The sequence below is a fragment of the Gymnodraco acuticeps genome, unplaced genomic scaffold, assembly GCF_902827175.1.
Source record: "Gymnodraco acuticeps unplaced genomic scaffold, fGymAcu1.1, whole genome shotgun sequence".
Lineage (NCBI taxonomy): Eukaryota > Metazoa > Chordata > Actinopteri > Perciformes > Bathydraconidae > Gymnodraco > Gymnodraco acuticeps.
The window spans coordinates 132,980-144,291 of record NW_022991745.1 but is presented as its reverse complement, the minus strand read 5'-3'; the positions used below and the strand labels follow the sequence as shown (position 1 = coordinate 144,291).

The following is an 11,312-nucleotide window of genomic DNA, read 5'->3' as shown; positions in this document are numbered from 1 at the left end:
TGAAGACAGATGATAACAGGTCAAGTACACTTCGTGGGTTCTACCGCACACTAACTTATTTCCTAAACCAACCACAAGATATAGCACTGTCTACGTCACAACTCCCCGCCCTCCCCCGTCCGCTCCACCAACCACAGGCCCGCACCTCAGCCACCATCACGGTGCAGCTCTATGATTGGCAGAGAGACGGGGTATGCCTAAGTGACACCCTGAGTAGCCTATCAGGATCGCTACACTACCCCCCCACTACAAAGTTCCTCGCCCACGAGTTACATATAAAACACAGTACAAAACACTCCCCCCACCCTCTCCAGCTCACTGCAGGGACTACCCCACTGGCTGTCCCCAACCAAACCAGTAGCCTTTGAAAACACAGAAAACCCACCACAAGCCCAGCCCCCACTACAAAATTCCTCGCCTACGAGGAACAACTAAACACAGCCCCACACTACACCTACACACTGAACTTTGACTAGGAAGAGCTGGGTGGACTACCATCCCTTCCAGTGAGACCAGGGCGCATTCTTGCCCTCTACAGGAACTGGGGGGTCTCACTATAACCTTACTACCACACAAAGTCTCTGAAACGACCCGGGGGTCGTGTCTGCCTTCTCGGCAGGGGGGCTGGGGTTGCCGGATCTGGCCCAGGCGCCGAAAGACTGGGGGGACTGCTGCTCTGTCCGCCGGGGGGTCTGCGGAGGGATGTCGATGGGACGTCTGTGTGTCCCGAGGTTCCTTCGGTCTGTGGGGAAGCGACGCCTCTGTACGGAGCCAGCCTGTCTCAGTGGAGCACCACTTTTCTCCCCTTTGGTGGCAGCTGCACCCTGTAGACCACTTCCCCCACCCTCTCTAGTACTCGGCAAGGGTCCACCCACTGACTGTCCAACTTTGGGCACCGGCCTTTCGTTCGTTGTGGGCTGTAGACCCAAACCAGTTCCTCGGCCCGGAAATGCTGCCCTCTGGTCCTGATGTCGTAGTTCCGCTTCTGTCTCACCCCAGCACTTTTCTGCTGCTCGCGGGCAAAGGCATGAGCGGACTCAAGCCGGTCCTGCAGCCTCCTTGCGTACTCAGGACCAGGAGGCGTGTCCAGGGAATCTGGTGGCCGACCAAACGCCAACACCGCAGGGGTTCGAAGCTCTCTCCCCAGCATGAGAAGGGCCGGCGAACAGGCTGATGACTCCTGGACTACAGACCGACATGCCATGAGCACCAGGGGCAGATGCTCGTCCCAGTCGCGCTGATGCCTCGACGTGAGGATGGCCAGCTGCTGTCCCATGGTGCGATGAAATCTCTCTACTAGTCCGTCGCTCTGTGGTCGCAGGGGGGAGGTGCGTGTTTTGTGAATGCCCAGTTGAGAGCACATGGAGGCGAACACCCGGGACTCGAAATTCCTCCCCTGGTCACTGTGCAGGGTCTCCGGTACTCCAAACCGGCTGAACATGCCGGACACCAAGGCATCCGCGACTGTCTCTGCTTCTTGGTCAGGGAGCGCATACGCCTCTGTCCACTTTGTGAAGTAGTCTATGGCCGTGAGAACGTAGCGGTTACCCCTGTTTGACAAGGGTAGCGGCCCCACCACATCAACCGCTACTCTCTCCATCGGCTCCCCGACGGGAGATTGTTGCAGCAGAGCATGGGAACGCCCCGGGGGGCCCTTCCGTGCCGTACACGGATCACAGCGGCGACAGAAGTCTTCGACATCCCTCCTGCACTGTCCCCAGTAGCAGCCCTGACGAAGGCGGCGGAGGGTCTTAGTGACTCCGAAGTGACCAGAGCCTGCCGTGCCATGCATGGCCTTGAGTACGACCTCTTGCAGGACCCTAGGAACCACCACTTGCCACCTCTTCTCCCCCGTTGCTGGCTCCTTCCACGCCCGCTGCAGTACGCCCTGACACATACGTAGAGACTCAAACTGAGACCACAGCCCCTTTGTTGCTTTGGAGAGCGCTGCCACTTCCTCCCACGGTGGCCGCTGCTGCGACTCAACCCACTGCAGTACAGGCTGAAGAACGGCGTCCAGCTCTTGCTGTTGCTTCCACTCTGACGCAGCCACTGTCTGGAGCTCCCTGCAGATAGCCCAGTGATTCCCACAGCATGTTAATACTTTGGGGGGCCCCCAAAGTATAATGGCTCCCCCCAAAGTATAATTTGTGTGTTTTTTTGTTTTTTTTACTCAGTGAGCACTCATTTGCATTGGTGGCAATGAGTGCTCAGTGAGTAAAAAAAACTTTAAAAACCATAAATTATACTTTGGGGGGAGCCACCCATAAATTATACTTTGGGGGGAGCCATTATACTGGTAAACAGCCTCTATGGGCGCGAGTCCAGACCCACTTTTGGAATCAAATGATGACGTCAGTGGGATTATCTCCTTTATCAACTCCTAAGCATCCCCGGGACAACATCACTAGCCCTGGCCCTAAAAAGGTGTGAACTTGAGCCAATCAAGGACTACTACTACTAGGTCGTCCTTAGACGAGTTTGCCAACGGGTTCGCCAATCCTCACGGTCCTCCATACACCCGGCCAGCTCTGTGGAGCTTTCCACCCCCACATCCTTCCTCAGCACCTCCACGTATGTTGGCGTGGGGCGCCCTCTTGGTCGGTGCCCGTGTGTTGGCTCCCAGAGTACTAACTTGCCAGCTGGAAGTTCCTGGTGTCGATGGCAGTGACCTGCAAATTTGAGTTTGTCACTTAGCCTGGGTAGCCCACCAGGACTAGCCCCGCTCCTACATTTTTGAGAGATTTCTGAGGAGATTCTTTTTCACGCACCCCACCCCACCCCGAGTCGTTCCCCCAAAGTATATTTCATTTCTGCGGGAATCACTGAAGCCTCCTCCACTTGCTGCGCTGCCGCACAGACGATGTCCTCCACCAGCAGCTCCTTTTCGCGAGTCTCTCTCTTCTCGCAGTAGTGGCATCCGCCGGCGGCACACGGCCGCCGGGAGAGGGCGTCTGCATTGGTGTGGCGCACCCCAGCCCGGTGCTCCACCCTGAAGTCGAACGATTGGAGCTCTTCTAGCCACCTGGCGACCTGCCCTTCTGGCTCTTTGAAAAACATTGCAAATATGTAATCAAGTGTGAGCTGTCTATGCTACAACTATACTACTACTACTATGACTACTACTACTACTACTACTACTACTACTACTACTACTACTACTACTACTACTACTACTAAACAGAATCAAATAGACAGCAGAAGGAGAAGGGAACAGGACGAGGCATGTTGGTGCCATGTGTCAGTCTCCCTGGAAAAAGATGAAAGGGTCTACCCTCTGGCAGAGTATGATGACAGGGTACCAAACATAGTTCTTCTCCCAATACATTTGTATTTCCACTAACCAATTTTACAATACTGACAGTAATGTTTTGCAAATCAAATGTTTTGCATACACCAAACCAGCATTCTGTTTGTTAACTAAAAATGCATTTAATGTAAGTCTTTGTATTAATCCTTAAAGCATGTATAGCTGTTTAGTTTATTTTAAATTGTATACAGAAATCATGATGATTCAAATAGATACTATTCCTGATTACAATTTCGGACTTGTAAAATGGCTTACAATAGGCGTAATCTGTCATTTACTCTGTAAAAACAAATATGTTAGGCCCGATTAAAAAAAATTGTTAAATACAAAAAATATACAGCACACGTGTAAGCTTATTGGTCTTCATTTTCATGCCACTAAGAAATATATAAATAAAAGACAAGTACGCTATAGCTATCTCTGAATCAAAATGGCATTGTTCAGCAGTGTAATCCTTATCAAAACATTATTTAATGTCCACAATTTTTACAAACAACATGAAAAGCGATTATCTAATTTGAAAATAAAAGTTATGACGTGTAAAAATGTGCTTTGGAAAACTTTGAGTCAAAGTGCCTGACGATGATAGGCTACTTTACTGCATAATTGTAGCCTATTTTCTTTGTTACGTTTGGAGTTTATAACATGCATGCCAAACTAAAGAAACAAACCGTTTGCAGCCTGAAACTATTAAATGTGGATACAGGCAGCAGTCTGATGGGGTGGGATGATAACTGGGAGGCGCCTGCCCTTTCATTAACCCCCCGTTTCCTCCACACCTCATTGTTTACACCTTCAAATCCAGACAAAAGAGCAGCAGCTCTGCAGACTTCACTCTATTCTCCGGTGGAACAAAAAACGACAATGTTAGTTTCTGTGCTCTGCTTTATTCTGTTTGGAGGAGTCACCCATGCCTCTGACACCGCGGCTCCCCAGCTCGGGCCGTCGTCGCTGGGGCTCAGTTCCTCGGTCCGCTCGGTGTGTAAACCCATCCCGAGCACCCTGTCTCTGTGCCACGGGATCGGCTACAGGCAAATGCGGATCCCCAACTTGCTCGGCCATGACACCCTGAGAGAGGCCCAGCAGCAGTCGGCGGCCTGGCTGCCCCTCATCTCCAAGCTGTGCCACCGGGACACCAAGAAGTTCCTGTGCTCGCTGTTCGCTCCGGTGTGCCTGCCGGAGCTCGGAGGGCCGGTCAGCCCGTGCCGGGGCCTGTGCGAGGCCGTACGGGACGGCTGCGTGCCTGTTATGAGCGCGTTCGGATTCCCGTGGCCGCAGATGTTTAACTGCACCCGGTTTCCGCGCGGGACCGAGTTGTGTATACCGGCAACCGGAGAGCACGAAGGGCGGACAGCGGATGAGGTCAGGCACGAGGAGGCGCTTAAAGGTCAGTGGACGGATCTGTAGGTGAAATAAGCATATTTTACTCGAGTTACGTGTAATCCACATTTTAAAGTAGGCTGATCAGTCTACTTTAAAGTCAACTTTGTAGGTAGGCCTAGGTAAAACTGTTTTATATTAGTGTCAAAATATGTATAGGCTAGTATTTTTAACTAGGCTATCAAAAGTAAAAGTAGGCTAGCCTACTTATTTTGCAGTGGCCCATTTCAAAAATAATACATACCACAACAATATTATTGTATTCATGAATGTGTTCATCACTTTTTTGTTGCAGCCTGGTAAAGGTGGAGCTCATTTAAATTGATTTATAGATTAATTGGTTGGTTCATAAAAGGTCAGATATTGATAAAAAGTGTCCAGCACTGCATATTTTCAAAATTCAATATGTCATCACTAATTAGCTAATAGTAAAATGAATTGACAATAGTAAAGACATTTTTGAGCTGATTTGGAAAGTGTCTCTATTAGCCTATATAGATTGTCCAATTTAGGGTCCTTGGCAAAAATGTTTGTTTGTGTCATGTTGTTTCTTTTTTCTTTTAAGAGACACTATTTGGCCTTTAATCAATATTAATATTTGACCTATCTACATACCTACCTCATACAAAAGTTAATATGTTGCTAACTGTGTTGAATCTTTGATTCTTTGAGTGCTGTAACAACTGAAATGTCCCTTCCGGAGATCAATGAATTCTTATTTTATCCAATGTTATCTTTAAGTTGTATTGCATGCCTTGATCCTGGAGTTTCTGCTCTTTAACATCCCCACCACAGACGCTCACAGTCATTGAATACTCTCTCTTTTCCTCCCCCACAGGGAGTGTTATTTGTGATGCCTGCAGTCTGGCTGCTGAAGGAGAATCTGACATCCAGGAAAACTTCTGCCAAAGTCCATATGGTGAGAAAAAACTACTTATTTGAATGAACTGATTAGAACACGGCCTACCAATCTGCATTATTGCTTTGATTAGAAAGCAAATTACACTAGACTTACATCACAAAGCAGGCCACATCACATCAAATCATTGAGATGGGGAGATTGTTTTACAATGTGTCTGAAGTGGCACCTGTTGAATAGCATTGTCTCTGTCTCTGTTTCAGCTTTTAAGATGCGTCTGGGCAGTGTGACGATGGTGGGAGGAGACCGTCAGCTGGTGCCTACGGCCCGCAGCCGCATCCTGAGATGGGCAGGGGGAGGTGCAGAGAGGGCAGAAGGGATTGGAGGCGCAATGGCCCACAGCGCTTTGTGGCTGCAAGAAGGAGGCACCTGTACTTGTCCTGGTTTAGACTCTGCAGTGACAAATGAAGACGGAGGGTTAGAGGAGGGACAGATGGATAAGACAAAAGCAAAAGAAGGAGAAAAGGAGATGAAAGGGGTCCAGAGTGGATGGTACCTGGCCCTGGCTCAGGCTGAGGAGGGAAGACTAGTGCTGACTCGACTGGTGAGGTGGACCAGAGGGGACAAAGATCTGAAGAAGTTCATCAGATCAATGCTCAAACAGTCCTGTTCGGAGATGTAGACAGCGTGTTTTCAACCATTGCAGTCCTTCCTATGAACATAGCTTTGTGGTGCAGTGTGTTACTGTGTGCTGTTCACTGCAACACTTTTATATAATGAACAGCTGACAAATAGTTAACGCATAACACTGACTAAATCCCTTGTTTGCAGATCGTTAATGTAAATTAACCAATTATTCAGTAGTTATCTTAATCTGTTTGCTAGTGGCTTTGTTGATGAATTGTTCCTGATTAAGGGATTAAGGTGCTAAATGCCACACACTCGATAACAATTGAGTCTTCATTCATTAGTACATATATTTTGTATTACTTTACTCCACAAGTGAAATACAGTATAGTTTTAACAAACTGACAAGCAAGAGTTTTACAGTGAACAATTATTAGACATATAGCTAGTTTTTATACTTTTTGTAGTGACCCCATTATTGTGGAAATATTAAGCACATAGCGATAGTTAGGCAATGTTGCAAACGTTACTACTGCCAAAAAGTGTAAAGGTTGATTTAATTCCAAATTGGGCAATATTGGTGTATTTTCTTTTGTATTTTGTGTATATTTGTATATATAAGAGATCACGAAGGGTTACCTTTTAATCAAGGTCAAAGGGTTTGGTAATGATTGCAGGGGTTTAGGCTGATCTCATCGCATATTTCCTTTTGATACTTATGAAAGGTGGGGTAGGTAATTCACTTCAGAAACACTTTTTGTTATATTCGATGGAATGCTCTTAACATTCCCCAAAAGCAATGAATATATTAAATGCTTGGACAATAAATACATTAAAAAAATTCACCTATGGAAGCCGTGGCGCTGTAAAAAGCACGACCAATTATATTAGCCGGCCCGGCTAAAATAACTGGATGGCCTACCTGCCTGTCAGCCTTCCATCTCGTGCACAAACTTATCTCGTGCCCTCATTGGTCATCATGTGCACGTCATGTGTGTTGGAGGAGGGGCCCTGTAAGGAAGTCTGAAGGAAGGGGCAGATTTTTTTCAGCTGCGTAGTTTCAAATTCTAGCGCACTCGAGCTGGTTTCTCCTTTCTTACCTACCCTACCTTTAAGGGTGGAGCAGTCAGTGTAATTGTTGTAATTCCTGTAATGATAACTTTGTTTTCTTGTACTACCTATAACAACGTTGTTACTATCCACGTTAATTATACACCACACAAATAATAGACATGCAAGTTTTTGTTGGTATTTTATCTTTTTTTTCACAGTAGCCAGGTCTCAGTATTTAATTGAGTTAAATCACATGTTAGGAAGGTTTAATCTCAAGGGACATCAAAAAAGAAGCACTGAACAAAAAAAGCAAGTTGGTTGTGAACAATAAATCATGTAGATCTTTTCCTGTCTCTATTTTTGCATTCATTTTTTCCTGATCTCTGTCAGCTCTGTCAACACATGTTTTTTTGTATAAAAACTTTCATTCAGAAAATGTATTGATATTTTAAGAATTCATCTTTTTTATGTATTTGTGTTCTGCTTGACGTTTTTATCATGACTCAGTGAAGAAAGAAATTTGATTCCACACAGTCCCACACCTGTTGCTGTTTACTTGGTATATCAAGTGTCTCACATTGTCTCACCGTCTCTGCTCCGATCTAAAGTATTGTCCATTTTCCAAATATCTGGACAAGATGCTATCTGTTTGTCTGATCAAAAATGACAGACACTAGTTTACCAGCTACATGGTCAGTTATGTCCCTGTAAAAAGTCTATTAAATGGAAATAATTACAGGATATGTAGTGTCATACACGTGACACATGAATTATTTAAACCCCCAGGTCTCTTACCTTCTCTAACACACACACACACACACACACACACACACACACACACACACACACACACACACCTCTCTGTCTTCAGTCACTGAAGGGCCACTTTCATCTTTATCATCTGCACTGTTACTCTGCTTAAGGCTAATTTATCAGAAAATAGGTGAGTTTGTCTTCTTTTTTTCCATTGAGCAGTAAGTGAGACAGTATTTGGATTTAAATACTTGTTAAAGAGTCTGTTCTACGCGGTGCAGAAAGCCTGCGGAGTCTACGATTACCTGCAGTAGTAGAAACATCAAGACAGGCACAGCGCTTAATCTCACATCTACCACAGGACTCAGCATGAAGTTTGTTCCTGTGTAGATATAATCTTGCATACATTAAAAACTCCAAAAGTTTATCTCAAAATGTGGTCACAGAAATGTTGTCACTTAACAAAAATATTTATTTACTTTAATTCACAAATTAGTTTTCAGTATCTTGATGGTCTTACAATACCAGTTTTCAGTATTCTCACATGTACCTTACAATGATATCCCCTTTTTCTTCACATTAACAAGAGATTTGTTTGTTATTTATGTATGATCTTTCAGTAGTTTTGTCGTAACAAATTAATGGTTGGATCATTTAACACATGGGAGATTAGAGAAGAACCACATTAGCTTGAGACCACATGAGTCCTGATGTCACAGAAAGTAGGCCTAATTGTCCATATTCATAAAAATCTGCACGCAGGAATCAGCATCGTGCTTCCATAAATGTTGATAACCTGAGAAGACAAATGACCCACTTCCATTGACACTATAACTACAGACAGTTTTTCAAACCTTCAATACGGTAATACCTGTTTGTGCGTCAGATTATCATAAAAGCATTGATGACTATCAGGATGTATTGGCTGTATCATGCTGCAGTTATGGGAGGTTATACTATTGTTTGGCAATAAATACTGGTGATAAATACATAAGTTCCTACTCCACTTGACTATTAATATCAGAGGGCAACATGGCAAGGTGATAATAATCATAATTGTTGTATTTATACAAAAAATTAGGGTGATTTGTTGATTGATAAAGTTGTTTTTTGTCCGTGTTGCCTTACTTCCTCACAGCAGAAGCAGGGCAGCAGAATTAGATAAATCCATGGAAGTAAAACAAAGAGTAGGGCAATAGCAGGAGAAAAGTCCTGCTGCCAAACTTGTAAAAGCACATGAATACATTTCACCCACCCATAGTATAAATTCATATTATAAGTTAAAATAACAACTTTCTACCTAATGTTCTGATCACAACTGAGTGTCTTGTGAATGTACCTGTGTGTTTTTCTTTGTACAGGATGGTGTCCCCTGCTATTGCTCTGGCCTTCATCCCCCTCCTGCTGACAGTGCTCATCAGGTGCCGTTTCTACTTTGTGCTGTTCTATCGGGCGGTCCTGGTCAGGATCTGGAGGGACTGTGTTACCGGCCTGAGTCGAGAGGAGCGTGCCTACCAGTACGTTCTCACTCACGCCACCCCCGGAGACCCCGACAGCATCCTGGACGCCTTTGATGTCTGGTGCAGCAAGATGGAGTTCATCAGCACCATTGGGCCTAAAAAGGGTGAGGAGATCATTCACATTAAACAACAATTGATCTGGTCACAAGCATGATTTTACATGATGTGTTTTGGTGTGTAGGGAAGGTCCTGGACCGGATGCTGATGGAGCAGAGCCCTCTGACGGTGCTGGAGCTGGGCTCTCACTGCGGGTACACCACAGTGCGCATCGCCCGCTCTCTGCCCTTGGGTGCCAGGCTCTACAGCGTGGAGATGGACCAGAGAAATGCTGCTATCGCCGAGAAAATTATCCGCCTGGCAGGGTTTGACGATGACACGGTGAGAGAGCAGGAACATTTAAACACTTTATGGTATCCATTGCTCTCCATGGCCATATGTCTTCTCCTTCACTTGTTTAAATCACATACACCTGTTTACAGTCCACTTATTTATATATTATTTCAATAAGCAGTATTTTATTTCATTTCTCATTCTGTTTTATCTTATTCTATTATACATAGTTAACATGCTGTATATCGGTCATTTCTTGAACCATTTGGTTACTTTATTTTATTATTTATTTTATGTCTTAAGTATATTGTATTGCACTGTTGGCCTGGCCTGAGACTAAATACTTGAATTGCAGACATTTACACTGTGGCTAATGTGCATATGACAATAAAGCCTTTGACTCCTGAATTTTTGAACTGTCTGCCTTTTGATAAAAGCCCCAAATGACCTATCTACAGGCCATCACCATAATTTGATTAAAGTTGTATCTGGGACATTTATATTTCTTATTTTTTAAGTATTATATTATATGTGTTATACCTTTTGAGTTATTCACGATGTATGTTTTCCAGGTGGAGCTCATCGTGAATCCATCCGATGAAGTGATACCTCGGCTGCGGTCTGAATATGGTTTGGAAAGGCTGGATTTTGTCTTCATGGACCACTGGAAGAAATGCTACCTCCCTGATCTGCAGGTAACTAGAACAAATAAGGGTATTTAAATATGAGTTAAGCTGAATGTTTACTTACAATTGAAAGCTACTTAAATAGTTTGTAATAGCTATAATCCATTCCATTGTTACCTGGTCAACTGCCTTGATCACATGATACTGCCTCTGTGTGTGTGTTACAGATGTTGGAGGGTACTGGTCTGCTGGGAAAAGGGTCTATGATCGTGGCCGACAATGTGCTGTTCCCTGGGGCGCCAAAGTTCCTCAGATACATTCGGAAGAGCGGCCTGTACGAGTGGAAGGTCCACCGTGCCACACTAGAGTACAGCCGAGGCATCAGGGACGGGATGGCTGAGCTGGTGTTCCAGGGAATCAAGTAGATCATGCAGACTGGGACATCATCCCACACTTCAAGTCAGGTATACTACTATAGAGTAGCTAGCAAAGGATGAATTCATTACGGTAAAAACATTTATTAAACTAAATTTTAATGGTAAAGACAGTTGTTAAATCCCCGAAAGAGTTAAATTCACCATAACATTGTGGCATGCCAGTGTGTTATATTATGAAGTTGCATTGTATCTGTTATTTCCTAAGTAACTTCCTGCCAGCTCCCCCTCCTGGCTAAAAAGGAGAATGATTAGTGAAAGAAACTGTCATGTAACACTTGTATAACCCCATTGCAACTCTTGTCTTTATACAGAAATAAAAACCATTATACCTGCTTAGGATCTTTGTCTCAAAATATTGTGTTAACATAACCCCCACATATTGCGGCACATCTTAAATTCACCTACCCCTTTATCAGT

General features: G+C 44.8%; 2 protein-coding genes across 2 annotated transcripts; both read left to right on the top strand.

Moving 5' to 3' along the window:
• Positions 1-4,040: 4,040 nt before the first annotated feature.
• On the top strand, positions 4,041-7,667 carry sfrp2l (secreted frizzled-related protein 2 like). Its single transcript, XM_034199179.1, has 3 exons — positions 4,041-4,697; positions 5,529-5,609; positions 5,813-7,667. Exons 1-3 carry the CDS (start codon positions 4,175-4,177, stop codon positions 6,229-6,231), a joined length of 1,023 nt encoding a protein of 340 aa, XP_034055070.1. The 5' UTR covers positions 4,041-4,174; the 3' UTR covers positions 6,232-7,667.
• A 417-nt stretch (positions 7,668-8,084) lies between these two features.
• tomt (transmembrane O-methyltransferase) lies at positions 8,085-11,174 on the top strand. The gene is made up of 5 exons (XM_034199181.1): positions 8,085-8,172; positions 9,344-9,606; positions 9,684-9,880; positions 10,405-10,527; positions 10,686-11,174. Exons 2-5 carry the CDS (start codon positions 9,345-9,347, stop codon positions 10,881-10,883), a joined length of 780 nt encoding a protein of 259 aa, XP_034055072.1. The 5' UTR covers positions 8,085-8,172; position 9,344; the 3' UTR covers positions 10,884-11,174.
• The last annotated feature ends 138 nt before the right edge of the window (positions 11,175-11,312 follow it).